This window comes from Stigmatopora argus, chromosome 6 (genome assembly GCF_051989625.1).
Source record: "Stigmatopora argus isolate UIUO_Sarg chromosome 6, RoL_Sarg_1.0, whole genome shotgun sequence".
NCBI classification, from domain to species: domain Eukaryota; kingdom Metazoa; phylum Chordata; class Actinopteri; order Syngnathiformes; family Syngnathidae; genus Stigmatopora; species Stigmatopora argus.
In genome coordinates, this window is record NC_135392.1 from 20,065,957 (window position 1) to 20,082,036 (window position 16,080).

The 16,080-nt window shown below is 43.3% G+C and overlaps 1 protein-coding gene across 6 annotated transcripts in view; it reads left to right on the forward strand.

The window, feature by feature from the left end:
• Positions 1 to 5,550, forward strand: part of mtmr14 (myotubularin related protein 14) — a 146,477-nt gene extending 140,927 nt beyond the window's left edge. For 5 of the 6 annotated variants that reach the window (XM_077603610.1, XM_077603611.1, XM_077603612.1 and 2 more), the window contains one exon: positions 4,988 to 5,550. In XM_077603610.1, the coding sequence (XP_077459736.1) occupies positions 4,988 to 5,050 (63 nt within the window). In that variant the 3' untranslated portion in view covers positions 5,051 to 5,550. Of the gene's footprint in view, positions 1 to 3,334; positions 4,002 to 4,987 lie in introns of those variants that run through there. The other variant, XM_077603613.1, reaches the window with a different exon arrangement.
• Positions 5,551 to 16,080: the final 10,530 nt, after the last annotated feature.

Here is a 16,080-nt window from a genome sequence, read left to right on the forward strand (position 1 = left end):
GAATAAAAGTGCTCGCGGTCCACTTTTCGGATGTGTATTTGGCAAAGCAGAGCTACCAGATCGACGTGGGCTCTGTCGGTCCGCTCCCCCCCTTTTCGGAAGGGTGGGGGCGAACAAGAACAAAAGAAGCGAGCAAGCCGTGTCAATCGCGGAAAGCAGCCTGCCATTCACCACTATGGCTGGCCGACAGAGTCTAAAACTATTACATGCTTGGTGCCTCCTCTGCTTGAAGATTATTTTATTGTTGGGATCCAGCCTTAACAAAATCAAATTGCAAAATAAAACCTGACGGGAGGACATGGCGAAACGAGGAACATGGAACAGGAAAAATGGCATGGCATAGCAACTTGACATGATGCAAAACAAAGCAGACGATCTGACACTGGCCAAACAATTTGTGGGGTTTAAATAGACAAAAGAGGAACTAATTATCAATGACGCGCAGCTGCAGGAAGAGGGACAAACAAGTAGGTAATTGAACATAAGAACACATAGAAAACAATTAACTAACAATAACAAGCCAATCCTAACAGTACCCCCTCTCTAAGGGACGGATTCCAGAAGTCCCAAAGCTGAACGTCCATAACTGTTAGGACTAGCCTGTTGTTCTTCCATTGCTTTGTCCCTGTGTTCTGATTTTTCGTTTCCCTACTCTTGTTTGTCCCTCCTGTCTTGCCGTTGGGCTCGCGCAGCTGCGCGTCATTCAAAATTAGTTCCTGTTTTGTCTATTTAAACCCCACTGATTATTATGTCATTTGTCAGATCGTCTGCTTCACTTCCCTTGCCATGTGTCTACGTTACCTCGTTCCTCGATTCCCCGTGTTTTCTGTAGTCAAGTTTGGTTTTGTGATTTGTTTTCTAAGTCTTTGTTATTTTCTAAGATCCTGCCTAAGTTATTAAAATTTTGGTATGAGCACTATTTCCCTTGTCCTCGCCTGCTTCCCACGATTGGGTCCTATTTCTCGTAACCTCGCCTCGACGTCTCCCCAAAGACGTAACAATAACAACTAAAGCGCATGTGGGGAGGGTGGGTCAGAAATTGCAACATATTCCGGCGGTCATCCCGACTGGCCCGTAAGAAAATGTGGGGCTGGCCGGTCTGGCGGGCCACCGAGCTGGGCCGTGACGTGGCGTGGGAGTGGCCGGTCCGGCGGACGCAATGTGGCGTGGGAGTGGCCGGTCTGGCGGACGGAACGTGGCCTGGGAGTGGCCGGTCCGGCGGGCGTCCGCGCCGGCCTTTGACGTGATGGCCAAGCGTCCTGCCCTGAACAGACTCCAAAACTAGAGAAGTGGGAGGAGCGGGGCGAGCAGGTGCGGGCGCGAGCAGGAGAGGGGCGAGCAGGAGAGGGGCGAGCAGGAGAGGGGCGAGCAGGAGAGGGGCGAGCAGGAGCAGGGCGGGCAGGAGCTTGTTGGGCAGGAGCTTTGCGGGCAGGAGCTTTGTGGGCAGGAGCTTGGCGGGCAAGAACTTGGCAGGCAGGAACTTGGCGGGCTAGTTGGTATGGGAACCCTGGTTCGTGGCTTTGAGACAGGGATGATCGGCGGGCCGGCCGGTACGGGGAGGCTGGTTCGCTTCTTTGGCACGGGGACGCTTGTTCGTGGCTTTGGCACGAGGATGCTGGTTCGTGGCTTTGGCACAGGGCCAGCCTGGACGGGCGAAGGCGAGCGGGGAGCATGGATGGACGAAGGCGAGCGGGGAGCTTGGATGGGCCAGGGCGAGCGGTGAGCTTGGACGGGTGAAGGCAAGCGGAGAGCTTGAACGGGCAAAGGCGAGTGGGCAACTAACTCGGGGGCTCAAGCGTCCGGCCCCTCCTTCCTCTTCCTGCCTCGCTGCGCCACGTGGTGGTCTATTGTAGATGGCCAGCCGGCACGGGGGAAAATCTCGCTGCTGCGACTTCCCACAAAGACAAGACGAGCGGTGTTCGAAACTCCCACATGAGCCTCCCCGCCGGCCGCCACGAGGTGGTCCATTGTAGATTGCCACCTAGGAAGTTGGAGTCGTCGGAGAAGAAGGCGGGGTAGCCAGAGTCTGAATCCAGATAGCCAAGGGGACGTATTCTCTCCTATGCGAGCGAGGAGCGACGGAGTGAGGGATGGGGCCAATAACCGGGGGAGTGTGAGCTGGATGGCTGGCGTCGGCAAGAGCGTCGGTGGCTTCCCGCTGGGTCCATGCTGGTCGGATGGTTCTGTCACGTCCTTGTCGTCAGACGTCGTGGCGAGGAAACATCAATTAGGACCCATTCACAGGGAAGCAGGCAAGGAGAGGGAAGGGGAGCTCAAATGAATACTTTAATAACTTAGGCAGGTTCTTTAGAATATAACATAGACTTAGAAATCAATGACAAAATCAAACCTGACGGGAGGACATGGGGAAACGAGGAACATGGAACAGGAAACATGGCATGGCGTAGCAACTTGACATGGTACAAAACAAAGTAGACGATCTGACACTGGCCAAACAATTTGTAGGGTTTAAATAGACAAAACAGGAACTAATTATCAATGACGCGCTGCTGTGTGAGAGGAACGGAAAGTCAGGAGGGACAAACAACAGTAGGAAATTGAACATAAGAACACACAAAGAAAAAAATGAAATAACAATAACAAGCCAAACCTAACAGAGTCAACATCTGGGAAGGACCGTGGCCACGGAATTTAAGACCCTTTTGACGGGCTAGACCTCGGCTAAGCACCTGTGTTCCCAAGTTTGATGACTTATCCAAAAAGTGTTGAGGAGATCTCTGATGAGTCCATGTGAATGTGTCCATTTGTGAGAGGTGTCCGAATGTGAGGGAATGATTCATATGAAGGTCGATTCGTGAAAGGAGTCCGAATGGATGAGATCAAGTCCGGGGGACGGCGATGGTAAAACCCTATAAATACGAGTCACTAACAGGTGAAGAGACAGTATTAGTCTATAAAATTGGAGGGCGTCGGTGTCCTGTACCTAAGCCGGTCGGTACTTAAGCTCCGAGTGTATGATTGTGTTGCATGTATGGTGATAACCTAGGGAAAAAATTAATTGCGTCATTGTATTGCCTCTTATTTAAATGGATATCTTTTATACATACAAGGCTACCTTTACATTAGATAATGTATCATTTGTTTACATCTAAAAATAAAGTGAGCGGTAAAAGCTGGTATATTGTTTTTTTTCCCAAGTCATTTAAAAGGAGACTCCGGTGGCATATTGCTATTGTGATATAAAATGATTTATATCATGATCAGGAATTTGCGCATATTGAACACTACTAATTAGTGATGGCAAAAAGATCGTATCACTTAAAAAAAAAAACTAAAATCACAACCTTGATTTTATAACAGCTGTTTCTTTTAGCTACTAAATGTGTCGTGACCGGATGTTTCGTCGACGGACACTTCGTCCCCGGACGTTTCGTCGAACGGACGCTTCGTCGCCGGACAGTTCGTCGAACAGACATTTCGTCGCCGGACATTTCGTCGACGGACAATTTGTCGCCGGATTCGCTCGCTCTCAAAATAATAATCATGAGAGAGAGAGAGATTTTACTGTTGAAAGTGTTCAACCAGGTAATCTCTTGCTCTCAAAATTATAATCATGAGAGAGAGTTTGTCATTGCATTGACAATGTCAGAGCATTAATATCTAAATATCTAATATCAAAATTATCAATAAGTTGCGTATAATTGACGTGTGTGTACATGTTTTTCAATGTATGTGTTCCTGGGTGAGAGAACAAAACGTCCTGTTCTCGTGTGTGTATAGACAAACTTGACTCGCCTGTGCCCATCCCACATTTTATACTATTATTGCCATGTCCCAACACCTTTGTTAAAGTGGTTAGATCAGAACTTCCGCGTAAGCAACTGATACACTGAATTATATAATTTTTAACCCTTATAGAGCACACATTTAACCCATCGGCTGCCATTGACGGCGGTAGACGTAAGTGAGTACCGTAATTACTCGAATATAACACGCATATTTTTGCTATATAATTAATTCCAATAGTTGGGGGTGCGTGTTATAATCAAGAACTAATTTTTTTATTTTTTTATTTTTATTTTTTTGGGTCTTGTTACATGGCCCTTAGCCTGGTGCTTTTTCTTGCCAAATAAATTGAATTGAAATTGAATTGAATAAAATAAATTACAAATTTTCGATCGAAAAAAGCATTGTCAAACTCAGTTTGACGCACGGATTTTACGTCATCTCGTAAAGCCAATCGGATGATGTGTTGTGGGAGGAAGAAGAAGTGGATGAAGGAAGCGTGGACGTTGATAGGATTCTCAACGAAGAGATGTATGAGAGGACAGACAAAGAGAGAGAGGAACTCTTCATTTGAAGGATTCTAATGAATAAATTTGTTTGAACAAAACAATTGTGAAACGAAGAAAAAAAGGTAAGATTTCTGATTTTCGTCAGCGGGAAATTTTAGGTGCGCACTATATTCGAGTACTGCGTTTTTCCAGATTTTTTTGGCCCAAAATTACCTGCGTGTTATTTTCGAGTGCGCGTTATATTCGAGTAATTACGGTAAGTTACGTAAGTAAGACGGAAGTGTCCGTCGACGAAATGTATGGGTACCAAATGTGTAAGTTAGTCTACAAAAAGTCTAAAACAAGTATTTTCCTCATATAAAAACACTTATTTACTCATATTTAACATTGTATCTCTAGTTACCAAATTAATTAGTTTCAGAACTTTTTTCCTAACTTGAATTTTTCATAAATTGAGTGTAGAATGAACTTTCATTCCATGGTCCTAAAAGTACCAACTAAACCCTCTAAAAATTATTGTATGAAAGATGGGAAAACACAGAAATAAAAATAAAAATATTCAAGAATGTATTAAAATGAATAACACGCACGCACAAACATTTTCAATTCATGCATAAGTGAGGGAGGAAGCCAACGTTAGGGAACAGACAAAGCACACGAACACATGCGGCTAAAAACACATCTAAACAACTTCAAATTCATTTATTTTCTGAACCGCTTATCCTCACTAGGCTCACAGGGGGTGCTGCAGCCTATCCCAGCTAACTATGGACACCTGGTGGGGGACACCCTGAATTAGTGGCCAGCCATCCGCAGGTCACAAGGAGACTGAAAACCGTTCATGCTAATACTCATACCCAAGGGCAATTTAAATTGTTCAATTTGCCTACTCTGCATGTTTTTGGGATGTGGGAGGAAACCAGAGTACAAAACCCACGCAAGCCTTTGGACAACATACAAACTCCACACGAGACCGACCTGGCATCTAAAATGTCTTAGGTTATTAAAATGTGTATTTTGCACTTATTTAGTCATGACTGCATGAACTTCCTATTCTTCTCAGCAGAGCTCTGTCCTGTAGCCAGATGTGTCCTTGAAGACTTGAAATACTGTATAAAAAAAGCTTACTCTGTAAAGTGGAAAATCCCATCCTTGTCCAGTTTCGGTGCGGACCTTCTGACATTATAACTATAATTGTTAATTATTTGTGTGTCCGCATTTGTGAACAACAGCCATTGCCTATAGTTTTCCTGTGCCCGGAATATTCTGTAATAAAAGCTTCAAAAAAACTGTTCACCGTCTCCAGCCTGTATTTGGACAACCAAGATTGAATTGAATTGAATGATTGTATTGTTGTTAGGATTATTAGTGTTACATTATTATATATTTGCTTGCAATGAAGAATGCTTTGCTTTACTATTATTAGTTTTACATTATTATCTGCTTGCAATGAAGAACATGCTTTGCTCCTGAGAAACTTAGTTAAACTAAACACCAAAACGCCTTGGACTGCTCTGAGTAGACTGAACAAAGAAGATTCAAAATACCTTGAGCGGCACATGACTTTCAGACCTTCTTTGTTTTGACTATGTTGACGTCTTCTGTTTCCCACCCCTCCCTTGAGAGTTGAGACGTCCATTGTAACTAGGGTCCTTGAAGTTAATAAACAAGAAAAGAGGTGTGTGAGGCCAGAACAGAGCGGGGACTGGTGCTCAACGGTCTGTTCTCCTTGCAAGAAGAAATCCAGAAGATTGTCTTTTCTCTTTATTTGTGCGTGCATTTGGGAATGCCTATTGGTGAACCTATCATATTGGTCCTCCGAGCCAATAGTAGTCAATTTATCGAAGGAATCCAGGCACTTAGTCGACATCTGGGAAGGACCATGGCCACGGCATTTAAGAGCCTTTTGCAAAAAAAAGTGTTTTTCCAGGTGATAGAAAATCTGTTTGGTGAAAGATTGTTTATTTGGCTTCGAAATTGAGAATAGAGCAAGAGAGGCATTTTTGACCAATTTGTTGATTTCGAAGGGCTCTTAAAAGGAATGAGCACTACTTACATTAGGTTTTTCATCTATTTCAGATTTAATGATAAAACTAGCTTTCGGAGGATAAAAGATAATTAATATTGTTTTGAATGGGTGGTTTGTTCAAACTACTTTAACATGTGGGATTAGTTGGTTAGAGAGAAAATGAGATGATATCAGATGAGACAGCAAAAGCGGGTGAGCTGCCAAGAAGCTCCAGTGGGGATGGCAGTCTCCACTTGTGATGAAAATTTGTATGCCACTGATTTTTGGGTAAACGACCCACATGGACAGACTAGTGGTTAGCGCATCGACCTCACAGTTCTAAGATCGACTAATGAAAGCCGGGAGGATCCCGACCTTCCATAATGTGGAGTATGCATGGTGTTCTCGGGAATTTGTGGGTTTTCTCGAGGTACTCCAGTTTCCTCCCACAAACCAAAATTATGAATGCTAGGCTGGTTAAACACTAAATTACCCCTGGTTATGAGTGTGGGCGTGAATGGTTGTCCGTCTTCTTGTGTTTTTGATTGGCTGGCAACCGGGATATATTCAATCGATCTGATATCAAGGTGGAAAAGATTTGGAATCGATTTCTGAAATTGCCAATAAGCCCTTTTTAGGGATGGCAGCGACAAATGGCAGAAATATTTAATCAAATGAAATTTTAATGAAGTTACAGCGGTGAAGTCCAAATTTGAAACTTGAAGTAGATGAACAAATAAACTGCTCTGCCAAATGGGGATTTTGGAGCACTGAAAAAAAACTAAAAACAAATGTGTAGACAAGCTTACTTGGGTGAGCTGCCATGTTGAGTCATGGGAAGTCCCATGTCTCAACAGGGGGAGGATGGCCTTGGTACGGTGGCACTACACAACTTATTGATTTAATTTGTTTACGATTTTTTTTGCAGAGCATGCTTAACCTGTGCACAGCATATCAGTCCACATATGGAATTCCAAGAACCATTTATAGTGATAATGGCACCCAATTTGTTAACAAAACAATTGACGGGATTGGCAAAAAGTTATTTTTTATTTCGTTTCAAAATCATTGCATCTACCATCCACAATCGGTGGCCCTTGTAGAACGAATGAATGGTACTACAAAAAAAGATTGGGGGAAAAAAGACCATGGACAAAATGTGTTGATTAGGTAAAATTACACATTAACATATCAAGTTCAACTGGACAACACCATATGAAATCCTATTTGGTAGACCATACAGAAAAAAAATCTTGAGAAAAACGCATCGAACCAGAGGGAGATTGTGCTTCTCAACAGGAAACGGACTGGACCAACAGTGGTGCCGGGAGCTTGGGTGCTCAGCTGCAGCATAAAGAAGAAGCACTGGCACGTCCCAAAGTGGGAATGTCCATACCAAGTGTTGCTGACCAACCAGCAGACATGAAAATAGCCAAGAGGGGGATGTGGATCCACCTTTCGCACTGTAAGAAGGTTACCTCAGTTGAAATGTTTGAGGAGACAGTGAATAAATTCAATCAATCTATGTTACGTCCTTGAGGAGATGTTGAGGCGAGGTTATGGGTACTCGGATGATTCGCCTAAAGACGTTTCGCCGACGGACGTTTGACAGACGGACAGGTCCCCGAATGGATGTTCCGCCGAACGGAGGTTTCGCCAAAACGGGATTCGCGCGCTCGCCCCGCCCCCGGATCGTGTGTGTACAAATTTTTCAACCTCGGCCCGCGGGCCATATACGGCCCGTTAGGATTTTTAATACGGCCCGCCGCCGGCGCTGTCCAAATTATAGTAAAGATCAATGATTCATTTCCCTTTGCCGCTCATCACTCTCAATTTATTAGTCTACTGTCAATGGCAGCTCGGGAATAAGCACTCTTGGGCGGGCATGGCAGCCCGGGGATAAGCACTCTTGGGCGGGCATGTCAGCCCGGGAATAAGCACTCTTGGGCGGGCAGATGTAGCAGAACCGAGCCGTGAAATGACAGCAATCGGGTCAAATCCATCCTAAAACAGCATTTAATGATTAAATACAAATACTGGAGCTCTTTGGACATTAGAACCGAGCCCAGGGAAGTGAATTCCTCGGTAAAATGTTGCGATGATGTCACGATAAGGCAAAAAAACGTCTATATACGTCCATTCGCCAAACGGCTCAAAATGCTCTGATGATTGCTGTCATTTCACGTTTGGCCGACGGACAGTTCGCCGAACGGACGTTTGGCTGACCGGACGTTTAGCCGACCGATCTTGCTATGGGATAATGAGTTTTTTTATAGCAAAAAGAAAAATCCAAGGATGACCAGGAGAGAAAAACATTGTACTATTTTGAAATGGTGTTCATTGAGCCTTATTTAACTCAGATTAATCTCTGGAAGAAACTCAAGTTTGCTCATATAAAATTGCTAAACACTAAATAAATTGAATAACTTGGTTAAAAGTCACAATGAATGACTTCCTGTATTGTTTTTTTTATTTTTGTTTTCTTCTATAAAAATAAGAGAGACAATTCTGTTTCCCACAGTTGTACCTGTAATAGAATTACAGACTACGTTTTTGACAATTTTGTTAAAATGAAGACAAAGCAAATTCACAGATGATAGTCATCCATGAGCTTTTTCAACCGTTCATTAACAGCAAGGTCTTTTCTCTAACATATCATATATTTCATCCAACGCATATTAATTGTAATTTCTTGTAAACTGTGTGTGTGTGTGAAAAGTTTTACAGCTTTAATAAAAACACCATCTGTGAATTTGCTTTGTCTTCTTTTTAATATTTTTTTTTACTTATTGCCTTTTATTTTAATGTCAAAGTTCCGGGCTAAAACTTATTGATAATGTGTTTAATTTGGGACAATAATAGTATAAAAGAGGCAAGTTTGTCTATACCAGGGATAGGCAAACTTTTTGAATGGCAGCTTATTGATAATGTGTTAAATTTGGGACAATAATAGGATAAAAGAGGCAAGTTTGTCTATACCAGGGGTGGGCAAACTTTTTGACTTGCGGGCCAGAATGGATACTAAAATTTGACAGCATTTGGATGCGCAATGTAATTTATCAAACCTGGGGATTGAAATATAAGAAAAAAGACAATTGAAGGTGAAAAATTATTTTCAAGTTCACTTTCAACATTAAGAACATATTATTATTCAACAAAAGAGTGCAGTCTTTAATTGAGAGTGATGAGCGGTATTGCAGGGCAAAGGGAAATGAATGAGGTCATTTTTACTATAATTTGGACAAAGCCGGCGGCGGGCCGGATTAAAAAGCCTAACGGGCCGTATATGGCCCGCGGGCCGAGGTTGAAAAACATGTACACACACGATCCGGGGCGAGCGCGCGAATCCCGCGGTGGTGAAACGTCCGGTCGGCCAACCGTCCGGTCGGCGAAACGTCCATTCGGCCAACTGTCCGGTCGGCCAACCGTCCGGTCGACGAAACGTCCGTTCGGCCAACCGTCCGTTCGGCCAACCGTCCGGTCGGCGAAACATCCGTTCGAACAACCGTCCGGTCGGCGAAACGTCCGGTCGACAAAACGTCCGTTCGGCCAACCGTCCGGTCGGCGAAACGTCCATTTGGCCAACCGTCCGGTCGGCGAAACGTCCGTTCGGCAAACCGTCCAGTCGGCGAAACGTCCGTTCGGCGAAACGTCCATTCGGCCAACCGTCCGGTCGGCGAAACGTCCGTTCGGCCAACCGTCCGGTCGGCGAAATGTCCGTTCGGTGAACTGTCCGGCGAAACGTCTTTCGAGGAATCGTCCGAGTATCGAGGAAATGAATAGCTAGGGTCCGAATCCAGATGACTAGGGCAGTGAACAGGTGTTAGGGTCATTAGTCTCACATTTATTATATATTTGCTCGCAATGAAGCACGCTTTAATGTACTTAGCTTATTAACATTTAAAAAGTCATTTTTAGTACATCTTGTAACATATTGATACTAGAAATGTTAATTGCCTCAGGTTATACAAGTGTGTTTAACCACGCCACCTGGTGACCATTGTGTAATACAGCGTGACCCGGATGGAGTGGTGTTGTGTGCCCGTGCTGAGGGTTGCAATAAAGAGCTACACGTGTGAACCCTGGCTCCGCCGTCTATTGCTGTTATGGTTATATTAACAGTTATATAAAGTGCAAAGTTATCACACATCTGCTTGCAACCGTGATAAACAACGGGAAGATCACGCCTCTCTCCAGCTGGACTTCTCAAAATTGTTTTGAGAAACATCGAGAAACATCGACTTCTGAAAGTGTGGTTCACAACACTCCCTTGGGAAGATCCGGAGGACTTACAATTGTTTTGACTTCTGACAGTGTTGTCCACAGCCCTCCCTCGCAAAGATCCGGCAGACCTTCAATTGTTTTGAGAACTGAGATGTATGTTGTAAATCTTATGTAATAAATAAGCAAGGGGCATTGATTCGGCAGAATGATCTTGACCGAAGGCGCGTGTGGATCGATTCTCTCTTGCAAGACACCTGTTATGAGTCAGATGTCTGTTTTATTTGTGTGTGCATTTTTGGTCCTTCGAGCCTGGGAGTCAACATACCGGAGGAGTCCGGGCGCTTGGTCGACGTCTCTGGGAAAGACCGTGGCCATGGCGTCTAAAACCCTTTACGGGCAGGATTTTCGGCGGAGCGCCTGGATTCACAACGGTTGAAGACTAATCCTGCTAAAAAGGACATCTGAAGACATCTCTGGTGAGCCCACATGAATGTTTGCATGGTGTGACGGAGGCTCCAAATGCGCAAAAGGGGCATTGCATGTGAAGGTCCATTTTGAGAAGTGGACTCGCGTCCTGAGGACGGCGACTATAAAACCCTGTGAATACTAGTCCCTCACAGGTGAGAGACAGGGCATGAGTCTTTAAAGTTTAGGGCGTCGGTGTCCTGTACTGTGGTCTGGTAGGTACTTAAACTCTGAAAGTATGCCAGGAGCGGGAGGGTATACTTGTGTGTTGCGTGTGTGGTAATAACCTAAGGAGAATCAACCGAAGGTGAATAAAAGACAAAGGAAATTACTACCGAATTACACACCAACTCATTTCGACATGGGGAGCTCGAATAATAAGGCGGCTAGAGATGACGATCCAAAACAGCGTCTGCTGTGTAAAGATTAGAAATTTGTTGAAAATCAAAGCGCTTCAAGGGTTAAACACCTAAATGTATGGATAAACAAATATGGGTTTGCTGGCCAGCTTAATATGCATAAAATAATAGACCTGCAGGATAGAATACACACTAAGCATAGGGGTAATCTATTTAAAATGTTGAAGGATGGATATGGTGATACCAATTATTGGTTCTTGATGGCAAAAAAGACGTTGCGATGGAAATGTTAAGATTGTTTTTTTGGCAAAGATAGCTGAGCTGAGTGGGAATGCACATGTTGATAAGAGAAACGGCTTGTTCCACGGAAAGGAGGGTGATGAGACGGGTCCATTGTGTAAAAAAAAGGGGGCCTCCTTGGCTGAAGGAGAATTTTTTTACTGAGATAGGTGTCAAGAGCATAGGGATGTTAGCCAAGAGATTGGGAAAAAAAGAAAGGAGGAAATTAAACAGAAATCGAGTTTTCAAAAATGCTGCGTGCTGGGTTTGTGGAGAATTGGGGCATATATCGCGTGATTGCCCAGACAAGAGGGTCTCTAAAAACAAGGCCTAATCGGCATGACTAGCCGGCATGCCTTCTCAAAATGATTTGAATGAGGACTTTGAATATGGAGATGTTGAGCTAAATTTAATGGAAACACTGGCATTTGATTTGGTTAAACCAGGGATCACATTTTTCGTGAAAGGAATTCAATTGGAATTTTTGTGTGATACTGGAGCTTGTAAAACGGCAATTAAAATGGATATTCCAGGTGCTAGGCATACAAGGCAGAGGGTCTTTGTGACAACGGCAGGTGGTCAGGATACCGCCGTTTTGGAAACAATTGCGGTCTGGATAAAAGATCTGAATGGAGAAACGTGTAAAATGTCTGTTAGTAGTACCTGAATATACTGTCAATTTACTGGGATGAGAATTCCTATTGCAGCTTACCCTGGCTTTGATCCCGTCCGCTAGCGGGAATATGGTGGTTAAAAGACGAAAAGAAATTCAAAACGGCCAATTAAATTTTTTGCAGGGTTGCCAACGACTGCAGGGGGAAGCGCTCTGTTTGCTGCGGCTGCTGATTTGATTGGGATGCGGGAGAGTTTTGAAAACATGCGAAATGACTGAGGGGCCTGATAAGGCCTGAGTAAAATTAGCACGGGCCACTCTGGCCGACTTTGTAAATGCAACTTGTGCCCAGACCGCACAAGCGACTAATATTTTTGGACCAATTGATTGAAACAGATTATGTTTGTCGCTTTGGGTTTGACAAAATGCGTTGGCGCATGAGTTCTGGAATATTTGGGCAATGGGAATCCCATATCTAAACCAAATTCGAGGGAAATTTGGAAATAGGCTCTATTTGGCACTGGATGCCCAAAATCTGGTGGGGCCTTTCATGCTATGAAACAAGTGCTGGAATTATGTTCAAAAAATAGCACCTCCAAATTGTAAAATATCAACCTTTGAGTAATGCTTTAAGAAGATGGGTTGTCTAGAAATAAATGGAATGGGCAAAACTCGAACGGAATACGAGATACATTGACGGCTACTAAAACAAACTTTAGAGGCGAAACTATTGCCACCTCAATTCTGCGTACAAACAGCTAAACTGATAGCATTAACGGAGTTGTTTAATTTAATGCAAAACGTGGAGGTAACATTTTTACAAATGGTTAATATACTTGTGTGGGGCTCTGTGTGTTTCAATGTGTCACAACTTTTACGTTATTGCATTATTGGCAAACAGATAGTTAATCACAGCCACTCGCATGGCAGGCGCTCATGCTGACTGACTAGGGTGACGAATGGCGGCAATTGAACTTCCAAAACAAATTTCTATTTGTAGATGTATGGCACGTGAATATAATACATTAATTGCCTAGTTCCTTCTGGAATGATTATTGCTGATAGGGCAGCAAAAGGGGGTGAACTACCAAGAAGCCTCACTGGGGATGGTGGTTTCCACCTGTGATGAAAATTTACGGGCCACTGATGTATGGGTAAACGACCCAAATAGAAAGACTAGTGATTAGCGCATCAACCTTACGGTTCTAAGATCTACTAATGAAGGCCGGGTGGATCCAGACCTTCCAGAATGTGGAGTATTCCTGGTGTTCTCGAGAATTCGTGGGTTTTCTCCGGGTACTCCAGTTTACTCCCACAAACCAAAATTATGGCTGCTAGACTGGCTGAACACTCTAAATTCCCCTGATTATGAAATTGAGCGTGAATGATTGTGTCTTTTGTGTTTTTGATTGGCTGGCCACCAAGATATAATCTATCAATCAAATATCAAGGTGGAAAAGAATTTGGAAATTTGATTTCTGAAATCGCCAATAAGCCTTTCGGGGATGGCAATGGCAGATTAGGACAAAAACAAAAAGAAAGAAAAATAATTTCGCCAAATGAAATTTTTGACGATAATGCAGCAGCAGTACTCCACATGTGGAATTTAACGTGGAGAAACAAATAATCTGCTCTGCAAAATGTGAAATTTGGGAACACGGGAAAAAACCAAAACAAAAAACAAATTGCTACATCAGCTTACTTGGGTGAGCTGCTTTTAACAAAGCTGGCTTGAGTCATGGGAAATCCTTACGAAAGCAGTGAATGACAAGCCAATTTTTCCAGTGTGCTAACTTTACCTGTTTGAACCTTACAGGGCATGGTCTGAATCTGGGGGCAGTAGATGAGACATGGTGTGCCCATTGTCCAAGACAAACTGCACCACTGATTCCACGTTTTGGCTTATGGTGCTGAAGTGGGGCAAATAAATTACATAACTCCTGTCAAAAAAGAAACAGGACTATGTGCTTTGGTTTCACTGTTTTTACCAGTATCTGTTTTAGAGTGGAGGAGATAAAATTGGCGGCTCGGAATTTCGGTGCAGCGGCTGGCCTCTCTCGACGACGTTGAGCCTCATCGAGGGATGGCGATCCGACTTATGGATTGGTTTGCCAAATTGCAGCAGGAGTCTATTTTTCTTTGGGTTACGCCAAATAAAAATATGAATAGGGTGAACAACATCCATTACAATGTCCAAAAAAGAAATTGGATTTGCAATGAAAGAACAGCTGGCAGCCACCAGTCTCATGACTTTCCAGGACCGCAAAGCAGTTGATATGCTTCTGACGGTTGATGTGCTTTTGATGGAGCAGGGGGCGTATGCAATGTTTGAAAATGTTGCACTCAACGACACGTCCCCAATGGGTCTCTAACCAGAGCCGTTGAAGGCCTGCAGACCCTGAACCGGAAACGAAGAGGCACTCTGGAGTGGAACTGTCCACCTTCTGGCAGACTGGTGGGATAAGGCATTCGGCAAATGTAAAAAAAAAATGGCCTTCACCGAGGTGATATCAATGGCTGTTTTGGCTAATACTTTGACAATGTGTGGGTATTGTCTTATCCCCTGCTTACGCCCTTTGCTAGACCGACTTATGGTTGATGCAATTGCTCTAACAAACTCCAAATTGCAAGGATTGTATCTGCTTATTAGACAGCCTACTGGTGATAACATTGATGTCCAGGATTATGCAAATTATGAAAATGAGTTGAGCGAGAATGATTTTGTTCTTCCTTTTTCAGGCCAGATATGCAAGTAAGGTGAATTCTGGTAAAGATCGAGACAACAGACTTCCCCCAAGTATATTTGTATTTGTCATAAAAAAAGATTATGGGATTACGTACAAATATATTATAACAGGGGGTAATGTTAGGGTCATTAGTCTCACATTTATTATATATTTGCTCGCAATGAAGAACGCTTTGATGTACTTATCTTATTAACATTTAAAAAGTCATTTTTACAATGGGGGGCCGTCAGGGCCTTCAAGGCCTTCTCTGCTGGCCTAAGAAATATCTGAATCATATTACAGACGCTCCCCTACTTACGAACGCAATTGGTTCCGAGCGATTGTACATAAGTTGAATTTGTTTGTAAGTTGATTCAGTGCTATATTTTGTATTATAATTTATGTTTAAGGCCGATATAAGTATATTGAAGGTTTATATAAGTGCATTTGTATGTTTAAGGCTTGTATAAGTAACACGCATTGGTTTACTGAAAAAAAAACATTTAATAAAATGGAAAGAATACGTACAGTACTGTAGAGAGAGAGATTTATGTATTAGAAACTGGCCAAAAGAAGCGACCTAATGACGATTGCACAGTTTTCTTCTTTTTTTCATCATAAATGATGCGGTAGCACTGTATGGCATCATTCAATTGATTTGCAAACTTTGTGCAACGTTCAATATTTGGGTCCTGCTGCTCGATCTTTCTGTTTATAAATGGTACTGACGGTCGAACGATTCAATGCCCGTGAAACGCTCACCACTCTCACGCGCATCAAACTTCGTTATTATTGCCACTCGTTTCAAATGAAATGGCTTGCCTCTTCCTTGCAGCTCCCTCAATAGAAGCCTTTAGCTTTTTACCAACCATATTCAATATTGGATGCATGAGATATTTAATGATACAAATGAAAAAGGTTCTTTGCACACTGGAGATACATTCACGCACTTCCACATTGCAACGAAGAAGAAGGTAGATGCTGGGTGAGCTGAGCTCTCACAGCGCCAGGCGTCGGTATTAGCGGCGGAAAGAAGTACTACTCCGAAAAAGGCGTGAAATACAAAATTGGACTTGCGAACATTTTTGGACTTAAACGCAATTTGCAGACATGTTCGTATGTACCGTTGTTCGTAAGTTGAATGTTCGTA